The sequence below is a fragment of the Echiichthys vipera genome (genome assembly GCF_963691815.1).
Source record: "Echiichthys vipera genome assembly, chromosome: 1".
NCBI lineage: Eukaryota > Metazoa > Chordata > Actinopteri > Perciformes > Trachinidae > Echiichthys > Echiichthys vipera.
The window spans coordinates 39050564-39068519 of record NC_139826.1 but is presented as its reverse complement, the minus strand read 5'-3'; the positions used below and the strand labels follow the sequence as shown (position 1 = coordinate 39068519).

Here is a 17956-nt window from a genome sequence, read left to right as displayed (position 1 = left end):
CTGTCCTGCATGTTTTAGTTTCTCTCTGCTCCTGCAGAGCCACTGTCCTGCATGTTTCAGGTTTGTCTAATGATGATCAAACCTGTGTCAAGCTTCAGCTGCTTGAGTGGTTTCCTCCCACAGTCCAAAGACGTGCAGGTGTTCGGTTCATTGATGACTCTAAATCACCCGTAGGTGTGAATGGTTGTCTGTCTCTGTTCGTCTCTATGTGTCCTGTGATAGACTGGCGTCCTGTCCAGGGTGGACCCCGCCTCACGCCCGATGTCAGCTGGGATCGGCTCCAGCCGCCCGCGACCTCAATAAGGACACACGGTTGAAGATGATGAATGAGAGTGAACGACTGAACAACCCGTGCAGAGTCGTTGCCGGAGATGACCTTCCTAACTGTGAGAAGCGGGCGGCGCGGTCCTGTCCTGAGGATCCCTGGCTGTGTTGTGGCGTCACCGTGGGTCCAGACGCGGGTGAACTTTAGCTCGTATTCATCCCAGCGTGCAGGAAACCAGCGCTCTGAAGCTCCCGCCTCTGCTTTGATCCGCTCTTTCATCTCTGAGGCCGTTTGAGTTTGAAAGGATGTTAAATGGCCCGTGACGCCTTTGATCCTTTTGTCTTTTTCCGCTGAAGCTTTAATATTCTGATTATTTCTAAATGAACGCGTCCTCAATGAGAGAAGATTTGTTGAATCACTTAAAAGGAAACATTATAACGTCATTTTATGACTCACAAATCTAATGAACGCTTTATTTTGAACTAGATATTTGATCATAATGACGTGCACGTGTGCAGACTCCACTGGGAATAAAGGCAGAATAAGAGCAAATAAAGGGGATTTACAACTAAAACAAGACGTCACTGAACGAGGAGGGGGTCCATCAGGGGTCAAACAGATGGAGAAGATTAATAAAGATTATAGGAGCTGATCAAAAGACACAGAAAGTCGTTTTGATACATAAATACCTGAAAAAACAGAATTTGACCTCTTGATAAATTGGAAAATAAGAGAAAATTCACGAGCCTCGGCAGCAGAGCGACGAGCTGAAAATAAACGACTTTATTTGCTCTTTGTTAGCTCGGATTTGAGCCGGCTAATGTTAGCTTGCTCGCTAATGTTACCGCACCGAAACCTAAGCTGGCTGTGACCCGACTGTTTTGGCTGTTGCTGCGTCCCAGTAGTGGTTCAGCGCGCCCTCGGCCACTTCCATCTCATCTCATCTTCAGCCTCTTATCCGGGGTCGGGTCGCGGGGGCAGCAGCTTTAGCAGGGGACCCCAAACTTCCCTTTCCCGGGCCACATTAACCAGCTCTAACTGGGGGATCCTGAGGCGTTCCCAGGCCAGTGTGGAGATCTAATCTCTCCACCTGGTCCTGGGTCTTCCCCGAGGCCTCCTCCCAGCTGGACGTGCCTGGAACACCTCCCTAGGGAGGCGCCCAGGGTTCATCCTTACCAGATGATCCTGAACCACCTCAACTGGCTCCTTTCAACACAAAGGAGCAGCGGCTCTACTCCGAGTTCCTCACGGATGCTGAACTTCTCCCCCTCTCTCTAAGGGAGACTCCAGACCCCCTCCTGAGGAAACACATTTCAGACGCTTGGACCTGGACCTGGTTCTTTGGGTCCTGACCCAGCTTTCATGACCACAGGTGAGGGTAGGAACCAGGACTGAGCGGTAGATCCAGAGCTTTGCCTTCCTCAGCTCTCTTTTCATCACAACGGTGCGTTCACTTCCCCTCAGGGGAAACGGTAACGTGGTGAGATGGAGTCTCATGGATCCAGAGGTGGATATCACATTATATTATTGTTATTATTAGAAGTCTGTATTCTTACATGTTTATAAGATAGTTTCATTGATGCTTCAACACCTTCATGTCACTGAAAAGAGTCTGAAGGTGTTGGTGGTTATGAGTAAGAAGCAGTTCAGCGCTGAATTGCACCCGTTTGTGGCTCCATGACAGTTTGGGCTGAAGTGAACGAGGGCAGGTCCCCCCCCCCCCCCCCCCCCCCATTTCCCTCAGCTCTCAGAGTTTCCTCCGCTGCGTGACACCAAGGGCTGAGGGGAAGTCAAGGAGGACGTGTTGGTAGCCGCTCGAGGCTCTGGAGTGTGAGAACGCAGGTGCGAGGATGATGACTGTCTTCACTAACGGCATCACTGATAACAAGAGTTTTCTGAATGTTACGAAGAGAACCGTTAATTTACATCCATCCGTCCTCTCATCGGACTCCTGATAAGACAGCGAAGGTCAAATGATCCCTGGAACATTAATCTGAATGTGGAGCCGAGGCTGAGCTCTGTGATCATTGTGACACGTGTTAGACTGGACACTTCTGCTGTCTGTGTGGGCACACGCTGCCTTGGCCTGATCCAGGAGAACGGCCAGTGAAGTGCTTTATAATCGGCCCACTTTTGCATCAGCCGCCCTCTCATGACGGGTTTATCTTCAGCGGTGTGATCTGCACAGAGCGTGTCCGTTAACAAACCTGCAGAGAGCGGGAGGAAGGGAGCGTGAAAGCTGGGATGAGACACTTACGTTCAGAGTACCTGCCCGATCTCAGGCCCTGCAGGATGGAGGACAGCGGCCGGACGTAGCAGCGCAGCTCCACGCACTGTGAGGAACAGAGAGGTGAGTTAGCATGTGAGTGCACCCATCCACCGAGCACACGGCTGCTCATGGCGTTCCTAAAACTAGCCACAAAATCATGTATCGCTGCACATGATCTACGGCTTATTTCAATTTCTTCACTTTCTCATTTTGTCAAGGACTCATTGATTTACAGCTAAGTGACTGATAACCCATTTACAAGCGCTCCGGTTCGATGCCATTAGTCCCACGTTAACACTGAGGGTAAATATCCGCGGGCGCCCCATTAACGGCCGACAGCAGCCGATGGAGAAACTGATCGACAGTGTCACATGTGGCTCCTTCAGACGGATACATGAGACCCGGCAGCACCTCGCCGCTATGGAAACTGGCACCATCAGACCCTCCCGCACTGTTCGATGCCTCCCTGCAGCTACTCTGTCATCTGGAGCTTGAGTTTACGTTTAGGGAGCTCCCACTTTCTCCTCAAGCGTCCCCTCGCTTCTTACATTTCTGTTACTGGTTTCCAAGAACACATGAGGTGAGAGAGCAGCAGAGGAGACGCGTGTGGCCGCTATCTTTGAGCTGCTGTTTTGAGAAACAGCTTTCTATGCCGCACGCGATTAGTCGTCATTATAGATGATGATGGTGACGCTTCAAAAGCTCGTCCCTATCACGGGGGACTGGAGCCGATCCCAGCTGACATCGGGCGTGATGCGGGGTCCACCCTGGACAGGACGCCAGTCTATCACAGGACACATAGAGACGAACAGAGACAGACAACCATTCACACCTACGGGTGATTTAGAGTCATCAATGAACCCAACACCTGCACGTCTTTGGACTGTGGGAGGAAACCGGAGAACCCGGAGAAAACCCACGCAGACACGGGGACAACATGCAAACTCCACACAGAAGGGCCCCAGCCGGGATTCGAACTCTTGCTGTGGGGCAACAGTGCTAACCACCACCCCATCGAGCCGCCACCGCCTAAAATACATCAACATCAATATTAGAGATGCTCCGATCTGATACCTGGATCCAGTCATTTCTTTTTTACTGATATCATCCACAGAAGTACAGGTACAGTGATCGAGTCACTTCAGTTCTAGGTGTGCAGCAGCGGTTACATCATCAAGCAGAGCAGCTGGTGATGAGCAAACACAGAGCAACATGGAGCAAGCGCAGGGGCGGTGCTGAGGAGTTTCACGCGATCATCAATATCCTCTGTTCTCGTGTTTAACCGAGGGGTGAAATCCACGGGAACGGACGCGTTCTGCTGCCCGCCACAGAGCAGCAGAATGTTAAGTCTATGTGCGCCTGTTGGGACGTAGAAAAAAGAAGGAGGGACCATGCGCGGACATTTCAAACAATGGCGGTGAAAGGTTCACGTTGGTGTGATGCGGAGGTGGAGTGTTTACTGCAGATTTGGTCGATGAAAAGATTCAAAAACAGTCGACAAGACGCACAAAAACTCCGAGGTCTACGGAAAGATCTGGAAACAAAGCCACGCATCGCCATGACGTCATCAATGCGTGTGACGTGTTACGGCGTGATGACGTATAGGCAGCAAGAAGCATTCTCCGAGGCCCAGGTAGTGTGAGTACAAACGGGCCTGGAGGGGGGGACAAGGACCCTAAAGCGCGGGGCACGGGACGGAGGCACAGTGGGAGTGCGGCCTTAACTGCTTTGGTCCTCCAGCCCAGTTTAAACTACTTCTTTCACACAGACTTGAGCAGAAAACACTGGAACATGTTGGATCATATTCACGGTGTTGGACCCTTTCACTCACTTTTAGACGCCACGCTTTGAGAACTGGATCTCCATCTTCTCCAACGACTCCCTGCTCATTTTGGACACACACTAAACGCTCCACACTCAACGTTTAAGGAGCTTTTTTGTTCCCTCTGACATTTTTACAGCTCTTTTTCTCAACCGGTGAGTGAAGACGACTCTCTCACGCCCAAAACTACAACCTGGAGAAAGTGTGTTTCACAGGGAAACAACGCAGGAATCAGGACACCAAGGATATCGTAGCCTCTACGGATCTTACAGTTATGAAACCATGGCGTTACATAACCATATATAATGTCTACTGTCATTCCAGCTCCAAAGTGTCACTGTCTCTGCCGCCATATTGGGACATTTTTCCCGCTGAAATCCTTAAAACTCTCACATCTGTCGGGCCCTTAAAGGAACACAGTTACACCCCGGACAGACGAACGCCAGGAGAGGAAGGTTAGTGATCAGACGGTGGGAAAGAGTTTGCAGATAAAGAAAAACCTCTCACCTTCTGCATGAACATTTCATTTTCAGTGTCTGGTTGAGTCATTTCAGAGCATTTGTCCGAACCGGCGCCGTGTGCTCTCTTCCTGCTCGAATGCTGCTCACACACAGTAAATCCTTGAACCGGACCGACCGTCGGGGCCTGAGGGGAGGCTGGAGAGTCGGCATCGACCCCACGGCGGCCCGCGTCTTTACAGCCGCCGCTCCTCCTCCTGCTCCGCGGGGAGAGGAAGCAGCTGGTGGGAGATTCCCCTGAGGATGAGGTGGACGTTGGCGGGGCCGGCGACTCCTCCGCACGCTGAGGACTTAATCTGTCCGGGCTGTCGTAGTCGTCCTCGTCGCTGGCGAGCCAGTCAATGGAGTAATCCGAGTCTGAGGTCGACATGTTGGAGCTAAACCTTCAGCCAGCAGGGAGCATCACGGACCTGCCGGGCGAACGACACACACACACACACACACACACCTTACTGTCAACAGCAGGTCCAAAGTGTCAACAACGCTTTGAAAACACTGAATATTTGAACCCTTTAATCCCACAGACCTTGTTCAAACCTACAGAACTTTATTTGTAACTTTACAAAGACGCCAAATATGTCGGCAAAGATGAAACCGTATGAAAATTAGCCTCTTAAATTATCATGGTTATCATCAATCATTAAATTGTGAAGTAGGGGGGAGGGGGGGACAAGGACCCTAAAGCACGGGGCACGGGACGGACGCACATGGGAGTGCACCCTTAGACTTTACTTTGTTACAGAGGCTTTTCCAGAGATTCTCTATGGGGTTCAGATCTGGACTCTGACTTCTTCACACACTTTGGGTTCAGTCGTTCCCAGTCGGACGCTGAACACAATGTTTCCATCAGACACAAATAAAAATGCAAAGAAAAACCAGCCGGGTGATAATTCAACATGATGATGAATTAATCGTCTACGTGAAAATAACAAGAACATTATCTAAAAATCTCAGAATTGCCCGTATATGTGCAAACGCACTTTACTAAAGCCCACCTCTCCCAAACGGGCCGTGGACGGCAAGCGTGCCGCAGCTAGACGCGGTACGGTTGCACTCACACTGGTCAAACGAACCAGACTTTAGCTGTGAAACTTGTTTGGGCACGGTACGGAGGCACAGTGTTAGTGCGCCCTAAATGACATTAAAATGTCTGTTCTATATACTTTTCAATATCAGCCGTGTATTTATGACCGGAGAACATGCCAGATCATGAAATATACGTCGTCATGAGGTATGAAACGATAAATTCTAATTCTAATTCTCCACTTTAAAAATGGCTTCAAATGAGACCGTCACAGATAAATCGATCAATCAGAGCTGCAACACACAGGTTGAACATGAGCAGAGCCGCTCCATCCAGTGTCTCAAGATCGCAGTCGCAACAACAAACAATAACTCCAGCAGTCGGGTTGCCAGGTTGGCCTGCTCCACGTCAGTGAGGAATCAAACACAGCGACTAATCTGGACTCATCGAACAGTATTTAACGTTAGTCTTTCTGTGAGTGCCGTGTGATCCGTCAGCTCTCAACTCTAAATGATTCATGTTTCTGTGGCAACGACAGACAAACCTGGCAACCAGCAACACCTGACGCTATTGGCTGCTACCATGGAAACACAACGGGACAGGAAGTCACTGTCAAACCCGTCAAAAATGCAAAATATTCATTCAGACTTAATAAATATGTTTTATGGAAAAGCAAAACTTTCATTCTGTCCCTCTCAAAACGCAGGTGGGTGATTTATTATTTTTAAAAATGTAACTTTAAATAAAGATTCTACACATTCAGCCTTTAACCATCAGCTGTTTGGTTTATAAAGCGGTGTTAAATGCTCCAAAATGACGTCATCAAACGGCTCCTTTTGTCCTTAACTCAGAGAGATTGAGTTTAGTGTCACAGAGGAGGAAAGAAACCAGGAAATATTCACATTACAGGAGCTGGAATCACAGAACTCAGATGCAGTTTTCTTTAAAGCTGATTAATAATATTTAAATAGATTTGGATGAATCGTTAGTTCACAGTTTCAGCTGTAAAATGCTTAAATAACATGTTACCAGATAAAAAGAGAAAACTTTCAGGACTGTGCACAGACACAGGACACGAAGCCTGAGCCCCGCAGCCCGAGTCCCGCAGCCTGAGCCCCGCAGCCTGAGCCCCTCACCCTGAGTCCCGCAGCCTGAGTCCCGCAGCCTGAGCCCCTCGCCCTGAGTCCCGCAGCCTGAGCCCCGCAGCCTGAGCCCCGCAGCCTGAGTCCCGCAGCCTGAGCCCCGCAGCCCGAGCCCCGCAGCCTGAGCCCCGCAGCCCGAGCCCCGCAGCCCGAGCCCCGCAGCCCGAGCCCCGCAGCCTGAGCCCCGCAGCCCGGGCTGGGGGGACACGCATCCTTCCGTGGGCAGGTCGCGCAACATTATGTAAGAAAAACACACATATACACACACACACACACACACACACATCCAAACACATGGTCCTGCTTCAGTGCGCGTGCACACGCTGCTGACACCAGTGACAAGGTCCAGGGTGAACGTGCACTTTTTATCCCCTGTGCTAAAAAACTGCAACACGTGGAGAAAACACACACATCCTGGCGCGCGAGAGGACACGGAAAACACGCGATAATTAATAAATAAAAATAAGAATTAAATAAAAATGCAGATATCAGCCTGACCTGTGTGTGTGTGTGTGTGTGTGTGTGTGTGCGCACCGCGAACATCACCTCCACAACCGGACGCTCGTGTGCGCGCTGCAGCCTCTCACGGATCCAGGTGAGTTGTGAGGAATGGAAGCAGAGAGGCGCGCGGGTGTGTGTGTGTGTGGGGGTGTGTGTGTGTGTGTGTGTGTGTGTGTGTGGCAGACCGTCACTTACCAGAAGTGAAGCGTGTGTTTCCAGTCGGGCTCGGTGAGTTGAGGACATGCAGCAGACGGTGCGCGGACTGATGATGGAGTGAAACCATGAACGCAGCAGACGCAGGGAGCGAGGGAGGCGGGGACTCCCATCCGGCCCGTGCAGCCTCTCCCTGGGCAACGTGTCCGAGAGGGGCGGGGCACTACCGTGTCCTCGCTCCGCCGGCCCGGAGCTCCCCACCGCCCGTCTCTCTCTCTCTCTCTCTCTCTCTCTCTCTCTCTCTCTCTCTCTCTCTCTCTCTCTCTCTCTCTCTCTCTCTCTCTCTCACACTCACACACACTTACACGCACGCGCGCACACACACACACGCACCTCTCTCTCTCTCTCTCTCTCACACACACACACTCTCTCTCTCTCTCTCTCTCTCTCTCTCACACACACACACACACTCTCTCTGTCACACACACACGAACGCTTTCCACACACACACGCACGCACAAACACACACACACACTCTCTCTCTCACTCACACACACACGCACGCACGCACACACACACGGAAATTGTTGTGGAGGAATAAATAAAACAGTTCACACGTGATCACGTCATGACGAAACAATGTCGCGCGTCACGGCTCGTGCTTCTTCAATTAAGCTCTCCCATTGGACGAGGGGCGCACTGCAGCACGTGACGAGCAGGGGCTAATTAATGGTGCGTTAAGGGACACCTCGGAAATGTCAAACTCATTATTAGAAGTTTGTTTTTAAAAGAATAAACTTTATTCAGAACATTTTACAATCATCCAAAAACATCACAAACATATTCATAAGGCTCTGTTGACAACACAATAAGGTACATACAACAAAACATACGCAGTAAATATGTAATAAAGTCAAAATACTTAAGGCTTTTTTGATTATATGTTTAATTAGTGAGCGGACAAAGTGAGGAAGTGTTTAAAAGTGTTCTTGTGCTTTAGTTCCTTTCATCAATTTTACAGATTTAACATTGATTTTGAATTCATTCAGGAAAATGTTTTAAATTGGGGGACGTTATTAGAAGTTAGGTAAACTATATCACACATTCATACTTAGAGAACACATTATTAATACTTGACTTATACGGAAGCCCTAAAGGGTCAAACATAACATACATTATATTGCTTCTGTTTTCTCTCTCTTTATTTCCTCTTTTTGTGGTGGTTTTGCATCTATTTTTTGTCATTTTGCATCTTTTTGTGGTGGTTTTGCATCTATTTTTAGTCATTTTGCATCTTTTTGTGGTGGTTTTGCATCTATTTTTAGTCATTTTGCATCTTTTTGTGGTGGTTTTGCATCTATTTTTAGTCATTTTGCATCTTTTTGTGCTGGTTTTGCATCTATTTCTAGTCATTTTGCATCTTTTTGTGGTGGTTTTGCATCTATTTTTAGTCATTTTGCATCTTTTTGTGGTGGTTTTGCATCTATTGTTAGTCATTTTGCATCTTTTTGTGGTGGTTTTGCATCTATTTTTAGTCATTTTGCATCTTTTTGTGGTGGTTTTGCATCTAATTTTTGTCATTTTGCATCTTTTTGAGGTGGTTTTTCATCTATTTTTTGTCATTTTGCATCTTTTTGTGGTGGTTTTGCATCTATTTTTAGTCATTTTGCATCTTTTTGTGGTGGTTTTGCATCTATTTTTAGTCATTTTGCATCTTTTTGTGGTGGTTTTGCATCTATTTTTAGTCATTTTGCATCTTTTTTGTGGGGGTTTTGCATCTATTTTTAGTCATTTTGCATCTTTTTGTGGTGGTTTTGCATCTATTTTTAGTCCTTTGGTCAAACGGCCCAGGAGGGGGGACAAGTACCCTTAAGCACGGGGCGCGGTGCGGAAGGACAGTGTGAGTGCCCCCTTAATGTCTGACGGACGAGCTCCTTAAAATCCTGCAAAAATAATCCCCAGCAGGTGTTTCAACATGGGACTGAAGGCATTATCTGTGTCTCTGCCAACACTCTCGTTCTGCTGTTCCTGCACCGGCACGATGGCGACTCATGTGCCCACTGAGCGATGTCTAACCTGCAGGGACAAAGAGCTGCAGAGAAGCCATGACCCATTTTCAGCTCCTGGCTTCCCTGCCAACTGTGTCACGGCCCAAATGCTCTGAAATGAGCCGCAGCGCTGCAGGGAAGTGAAAACCAGTCGATCATTCAAAAAAAAAACGGACCAAGCCATTCAGCTGAACTGCACGGTGACTCAGGAGCAAATGGAGACGGTGCAGTCATCCATTTAAAGTATGCCGTGGTCTGGGTGAACGCTCAACTCTGATTGGCTGCAGCGTGTTCATTAATTCCTGCTATAAACACCAACTAAAGTGGTTTAAAGTGTAATTCCAGCGTAAAATCATCCCAGGGTCTTTTTCAGCAAATACGGTCATCAGATAAACTATCGAGACAGTTTTTATCATGTAACAACTATTAACGGAGACATCCAGGAGAGTCGCAAACAGGCGGACATGGCTAACACTGATTAGCTCGGGGCAGTACGGTGAAGGCATTAAGGGCGCACTCAGACTGTCCAACTGTACCATGTTCAAGCACGTTTCACAGGTAAAGTCTAGTTCCTTTGACCAGTGTGAGTGAAACCGTACCGCGTCTAGGAGCCGTCCACGGCCCGTTTGGGAGAGGTGGGCTTTTGTAAAGCAAAGAAAAAAGAAGGGGGGACCATGAGCGGACATTTAAAACAATGGCGGTGAAAGGTTGACGTTGGTGTGATGCGGAGGTGGAGTGTTTACTGCAGATTTGGTCGATGAAAAGATTCAAAAACAGTCGACAAGACGCACAAAAACTCCGAGGTCTACGGAAAGATCTGGAAACAAAGCCACGCATCGCCATGACGTCATCAATGCGTGTGACGTGTTACGGCGTGATGACGTATAGGCAGCAAGAAGCATTCTCCGAGGCCCAGGTAGTGTGAGTACAAACGGGCCTGGAGGGGGGACAAGGACCCTAAAGCCCGGGGCACGGGACGGAGGAACAGTGGGAGGGCCCCTTAGTGTACTGTGCCTCATTTTAAGAGCACCTGGTGCTGTTATGACCTCCCAGAACAATAACACAGATGAATAATAGATGAATTCAAACAGTGTTTTAACCGTGCCGCGGCCGACAGCTTCCTTTAAAGCCCGCTGACATGAATTTGATCCCTGGAGTCATCGGAGCTTCCTGTAAAGTCCTCCGCTCTCTGGTGACCACTACATAGTCTGCTCCTTTATGTCCGGCATGGACTTGCACTTCCACTCAGCTTAAGGCCGCTGCCACCACAACAGTTCAAGTGTGTCACATCCTGTTAGAGATAACATTACACTGGATCAGAGGGGGAGAAAAGGAAATCTTCAACCCTTTGCACATATTTCATAACAATGGCTCCTTACATTCAGACGCTCACGGAAGTAAAGTCAACAATGGACTCTTTGACGTTTGTCTTCTTTAAGCAGAGAGGTTGGATTTGAATGGTCCTGGGAGGAAGATTCACATGAAAGTGTGTTTCATCTGTAGGATGCACAAACACACAATAGACTCTATACTGTGTGCTACGTCCAGGGGAAGTCCAAACACACACGTTTAATGCCAGGAGGGGCTTTAACCGCTGTTATCCATGTGTTAGTCACAGCCTTTGTGCCGGTTGTGGACACTTAGATGCAGCTGAGTCACGGGATGAGTCAGAGAAAGTACAGCCATATGGATGGTTGGTGTTCATGACGTCAGTTGCAGCTGGTGTTGATGATGACCTGGTTCTTTGGGTCCTGACCCAGCTTTCAGGACCACAGGTGAGGGTAGGAACCAGGACTGAGGGTAGATCCAGAGCTTTGCCTTCCTCAGCTCTCTTTTGGTCACAACGGTGCGGTAGAGCGACTGCAGCTCTGCCCCCGCTGCTCCGATTCTCCGGCCAAACTCACGCTCCATCGTCCCCTCACTCGTGAACAAGATCCCGAGGTACTTGAACTCCTTCACTTGGGGTCAGGACTCATTCCCTACCCGGCACCACACGGGCAACATCATACGACAGAACTTAAATCAAGAATGAATTGATTTATAAAATAAATTGAGCAGTTAAATAAAAAAACAACCTTTGCCACTTAACTACAGACAGATCAGACAAACACCCAAGGGATTCAAGTGACATGTCAGCAGGCGGACACAACAGTTGAGCTCTGATCTCAGAGCGAGACGGACGTGGAGTGTGTTTGTGTGTGTTGAGAGAGTGAAACGCTCAAACACACACACGATGCGGTTCATCCGTAATTAAAAGGGATTTGCGGGGCAGCCCTCCTGCAGCGTCTGGGAGAAGAAGGAGGCCGATGATCGATGCTCGGTCAGCTCTAATGAAGCGCACTCAGCCCTGTGTGTGTGTGTGTGTGTGTGTGTGTGTGTGTGTGTGTGTGTGTGTGTGTGTGTGTCTGTGTGTGTGTTTTGGAAAAGTGTTTTATTATTATTTGTATTTATCTTTTTGTCATCATGTGGCCTGTTTAGCATGTTGACGTTAGCTTTGTGTTGTTGTTGCTGGGTTTGTTTGAGTTGTTGTTTGTTTGTTTGTGTTGTTTGTGCTGTTGGTTGTTTGTTTGTGTTGTTGTTTGTGTTGTTGCTGTGTTTGTTTGTGTTGTTTGTGTTGTTGTTGCTGGTTTGTGTTGTTGTTGTTTGTTTGTGTTGTTGTTGCTGGTTTGTGTTGTTGTTTGTTTGTGTTGTTGTTGCTGGTTTGTGTTGTTGTTTGTGTTGTTGTTTGTTTGTGTTGTTGTTTGTGTTTTTGTTGTTTGTTTGTGTTGTTTGTTTGTGTTGTTGCTGTGTTTGTTTGTTTGTGTTGTTGTTTGTGTTGTTGTTTGTGTTGTTGTTGCTGGTTTGTGTTGTTGTTTGTGTTGTTGTTTGTTTGTGTCTTTGTTGTTTGTTTGTGTTGTTGTTTCTCTGCAGATATGAATCCTACTCAACTATTTTATTTGGACTCTGTGTGTGTGTGTGTGCGTGCGTGCGTGTGTGTGTGTGTGTGTGTGTGTGTGTGTGTGTGTGTGTGCTGCCTCGCTGGTGGTCAGCAGCACAGACCTCCATCAACACGCTCCATTTTCAGTTCAAAACTGTGAAGTAATTGAGTCTTTTGTATTAAAAAAGGTGCAAAAAGGTATTTTAATAATCCATAATGTACTTTTATCACGAGTCTCATCATACAGCGGAGGGGTGGACCTGAGATTTGGTGATTTGCAGTTTGATTCAAGCCCTGAATACGGTTTTAAGAGATTTGAATACCCTACTGGTGAATTCTTCAGCTGGTGAGTGTCTTTAAAAACGTCATCACGCTGTAAAAGAGAAGCTGGTCTCATCTCATCTTCAGCCTCTTATCCGGGGTCGGGTCGCGGGGGCAGCAGCTTTAGCAGGGGACCCCAAACTTCCCTTTCCTGGGCCACATTAACCAGCTCTAACTGGGGGATCCTGAGGCGTTCCCAGGCCAGTGTGGAGATCTAATCTCTCCACCTGGTCCTGGGTCTTCCCCGAGGCCTCCTCCCAGCTGGACGTGCCTGGAACACCTCCCTAGGGAGGCGCCCAGGGTTCATCCTTACCAGATGATCCTGAACCACCTCAACTGGCTCCTTTCAACGCAAAGGAGCAGCGGCTCTACTCCGAGTTCCTCACGGATGCTGAACTTCTCCCCCTCTCTCTAAGGGAGACTCCAGCCCCCCTCCTGAGGAAACACATTTCACACGCTTGGACCTGGACCTGGTTCTTTGGGTCCTGACCCAGCTTTCATGACCATACTCTGTTAATAGCTTAACGACAGCTTTTTGCTTCTGGAAGTTGCATTTACGCTTCATGTATCCTAAAAGTGGAGTTCATTAGTGAAGATTACCTCGCTGAACAAACTTTTGTTCACTACTTTTCTGCAAAAATCTAAAATCCAAATGGAAAAGTATCGTCCCTGCAGCACTCTATGAGACGTTACGATGAGTGTGTATCATTATGATGCATCATGCACCTCACTGTACGCACACAGATATGTTATGATGCTGCACGGACTGTTACAGCACAGTGAGCAGTAACAGGTACAGGAACTGTACTGCAGCAGTATTATGTCATGTCTCCGCCTCTCTGCTGTCCACAGACGCCTTCACATGGCTGTGTGTGTGTGTGTGTGTGTGTGTGTGTGTGTGTATATATGTGTGTGTGTGTGTGTGTGTGCGCGTGTGTGCGTATGTGTTTCACTGCAGGCCTTTACTCTGAACATGTGACTCCAGATAGATTTCAACACAGTTATGTAACACTGTATGTATGTAACACTCTCTCTCTCTCTCTCTCTCTCTCTGAAGCAGGTGTGTGTGTGTGAGAGTGAGTGAGTGAGTGAGTGAGTGAGTGAGTGAGTGAGTGAGTGTGTGAGTGTGTGTGTGTGTGTGTGTGTGTGTTAAACCCTGGAATAACAGCATTGAATTTGGTAAAATTATTGTTCCTTATTAGAAATGGTCACTTTCGTCACTAATATCCTCGCCAAAATACTCTCTATGCACGATATTACAATAATCTGACAGTCATGTATATTTAAAACTCTTAAAACGGCACCAAAACACACAATCATTTGTTAAGAAGCGCATCAAAACACACTCAAATATTAGGGGACAGAGGTAAAGTGTTTGTATGTTCCTCTAGTGGTCATGTAGGAGATGTAGTAGCAATAGTATTAGTGGTATTTAGTAATAGTAGTGCTTCTGGTTCTGTAGTAGTAATAGTAGTAAAGATAGTAATGTGAATTAAATAATAGTTTGAGTTTTCGACTGTTGTTGTGGACGTTCCTGTTGTTTGGAGACAGATCAGACATTTTTGCAGAGCTTTTCTTAATGTCTGATCTGAGCATTTCCCTGTGTTCACGTGAAGGGTCCAGTCGTGTGTTTCCTACATTATTATTCACCTGATGGGACGCAGCTACAGCTTCAAACAGTGTTTCTTTAGCCTTGAGTCTGATGTGGAGCTCAGCTTTAAGCCCTGATGATAAAAAATGCCCCCCTCGTGCATTTGAATGACTGTGAAAGTCAAGGACGCGGTGAACATCAGCACCCACTGTGTTTCCAGTCAGGATCGTGTGTTGACCTCAGTGGGTTCTGCTGCAGCCTGACGAGTGCACGCGGTCAAAACAGCTGAGTGCTGCTGCTTTAAAGCCACTTTAACCTCAAAATCACACAGAGTTCATGGTCTCTGTTTGGTAAAGTGTCTCGTTTTAACTCGTCAGCAGATGTATTCATCTTTAAGCAGAAGCAGCATTGACGGTTAGGAGAAGTTCCCTTAAAAATGCATTAATTAAAGGTTGAACATGGAGAATGAGCAGAACAGCTCCATCTAGTGTCTCAAGATCGACGACGCAACAACAAAAAATAACTCCAGCAGTCGGGTTGCCATGTTGGTTGCCGAGTGTGTCAGCGATCAGCCTGCTCCACGACAGTGATGAATCAAACCTAACGACTCATCAGGACGCATCGATTACCCTGGTTTGGCTTCTCCTTTTGCTTCACACTTGCGTTCGTGTGGACGGCCCCTTAGCTGAACACTTAAGGGCGCACTCCCACTGTGCCTCCGTCCCGTGCCCCGTGCTTTAGGGTCCTTGTCCCCCCCTCCAGGCCCGTTTGTACTCACACTACCTGGGCCTCGGAGAATGCTTCTTGCTGCCTATACGTCATCACGCCGTAACACGTCACACTCATTGATGACGTCATGGCGATGCGTGGCTTCGTTTCCAGATCTTTCCGTAGACCTCGGAGTTTTTGTGCGTCTTGTCGACTGTTTTTGAATCTTTTCATCGACCAAATCTGCAGTAAACACTCCACCTCCGCATCACACCAACGTGAACCTTTCACCGCCATTGTTTGAAATGTCCGCGCATGGTCCCTCCTTCTTTTTTCTATGTCCCAACAGGCGCACAGGAAATGACCTCAGAACCGCCGTAGGCCTCGTGCTCGTACATGTGCGCACGCTTGTGCTCGTACATGTGCAGACGTGCTTTACAAAAGCCCACCTCTCCCAAAAGGGCCGTGGACAGGAACCGTACCGCTCCTAGACGTGGTACGGTTGCACTCACACTGGTCAAAGGAACCAGACTTTACCCGTGAAACGTACTCGGGCACGGTACGGACGGACAGTGTGAGTGCGCCCTAAAACAGAAGTCAGCAGAAGTCTCTCGTGCGCCTGCTCTGAGGGCCACACAGTGCAAAGGCAGTGCCGGTGATGTGGGTATTTTTAGACGTAGAAAGTTTTTTGTCTTCTTTCACAGGAGTAAACGCTGCATCCCCTTCACGTGTCTACAAAGCTGTGATTGGCTCAGTCGTTTTTCCAACATCCATTCATGAACACAACACCAGACGTGACTGCAGAGGTCTGGAATGAGGGTTCAGGTCTAACATTGTCTTTATTGAGCGCTGATGGGTGCCAGTCTGAGTCATCTCACCGCTTTAAAAACAACACCCACTGCCGGTGAAGGTGCGACTGTATCAGCTGATCATATCTATGACAACACATCGCATCTAAACTTTACCGTTTCTAATTCTAAAACAATACAACTCTCGCCGTTTGGAAAACAGAGCTCAAGTCATTCAGGAGATGTCAGACGATGATGGATGACGCCACGTCCATCTTCTTTAGACTTCTCTCGTAACCATCGATCGAAGCTTTACGACATTTCCAGGAGAACTCCTGATCCCGCGGTGGTTCGTGTTTGCTCGCCGTCGTCTTTCGTGGGCTTTTGGTGAGAACTCCTTCCAAATAGAACGAATCTTGTTCTGAAGATGTTTGGCTATTGAAACTATTGTCTCACCCGCAGAGCCATCAGGATCGCAGGTGACCCCACCCACCCCTCCAACAGCCTCTTCAGCCTGCTGCCGTCGGGGAGGAGACTGCGGAGTCTCCGAGCCAAAACCAGCAGGCTAAAAGACAGTTTCTGCCACCAGGCAGTCAGGAGACTCAACTCCCTGCCTACTCTGCCCCCCCTCCCCCCTCTGACTCTGCCCCCTGCCACAGCCACCCTTACACCTCCCCTCCCCTCCGTCATCTGACATCATGCCCCCCTACCCCCCCCCCCCCCCACACACACACACACACACATTACATCTGAACTGCTATTTGCACTTCACTGCACTACCTCACCTTAATGAACAACACCGCTCTACCTCAATTCAACAAATGTCATTGCACTGTTACTGTCTATTTATTATTATTATTATCTTATTCTGATTCATACCACTGTCATTTTCACTTGTCACTTTACAATCCACTGCACATTTTTTACTCTTTGTATTTTTTTATTATTTTTATTATGTTGTATATGTAAAAAGAATTGTTAATTCTTTAGTCTATTTTTATTTTTTATATGCCGATTGCACTGGGTCTGAGAGGACTGTAATTTCATTTTTTGCATTTTGTATGTCATGCATATTGCAATTTTTGACAATAAAACTGACCTGACTTGACTTGACTTGACTTGATATCCTGCTAATGCTGTTATATAATGTGCATGTGCACGTACCAGACAGAGCGCTCAGACAGCTCTAAAGAAACAGGAACAGGAAATGTGTTGGACGGGACTCTTCTGTATGTATGAACGCATGTAAACGTCTGTATATGATCTCCGTCAGTGTCTGATGACAGAGCTAAAAGGTATTTTCTGTTGAGAATCACATTATCATGATGTCATTATCATAATCATTCAATTATTATCATTATCATCACGGCTTCCCTTAAAGGACCAGTTCCAGTAAGCTTTTTCATTTACCCCGGGTAGAGGTTTAACTAAGCAGTCGACAAACATGACCACACGACCACAAACGAGGCAGGAGACGGGAAAGCGTGTCCGAGAGACGCACAACGCAGCGGTAAAACCCCGCTCAAACGTCCGCCGTACGGCAACTCAGAGGGACAAACCTCCTCTCCACACATACACACAGAACAGTCTGTTACACTACTGTTGTGTTGTGAACACACACAGAGGAGTGTTTACATTCTTCAGCTCGGGTTAAAACTCGCTGCAGCTGAATGCTGTGTGTTGATTTGCTGTTTTTTTATTCCCGGGACCTTTGCACCAGTTCCTCTGGCAGGTTGGTCGTGGGTGTGCGGCCGGCTCAGACTAAACACGACGCGTCCTCGGGTGCCCTCCCTGCCCTCCCTGCTCCTGCTCCTCTCGGCCTCGTCTCACCATAGAAACAAATGGACGGCAGAGGAGGTGAAGCGGCTCCGCTCTGAGTCACTTCTGTT

At 47.9% G+C, this 17956-nt stretch overlaps 1 protein-coding gene across 1 annotated transcript in view; it reads right to left on the bottom strand.

The window, feature by feature from the left end:
- LOC310952277 (uncharacterized protein) overlaps positions 1-7862 on the bottom strand; it is a gene marked incomplete at its 3' end in the record, with an annotated part of 47913 nt that extends 40051 nt beyond the window's left edge. The window contains exons 1-3 of the mRNA XM_083920846.1: positions 7737-7862; positions 4864-5284; positions 2523-2598 (exon numbers count right to left, since the gene is read on the bottom strand). Coding sequence (XP_083776972.1) covers positions 2523-2598; positions 4864-5244 — 457 coding nt within the window. The 5' untranslated portion in view covers positions 5245-5284; positions 7737-7862. The remainder of the gene's footprint in view (positions 1-2522; positions 2599-4863; positions 5285-7736) is intronic.
- Between the last annotated feature and the right edge of the window lie 10094 nt (positions 7863-17956).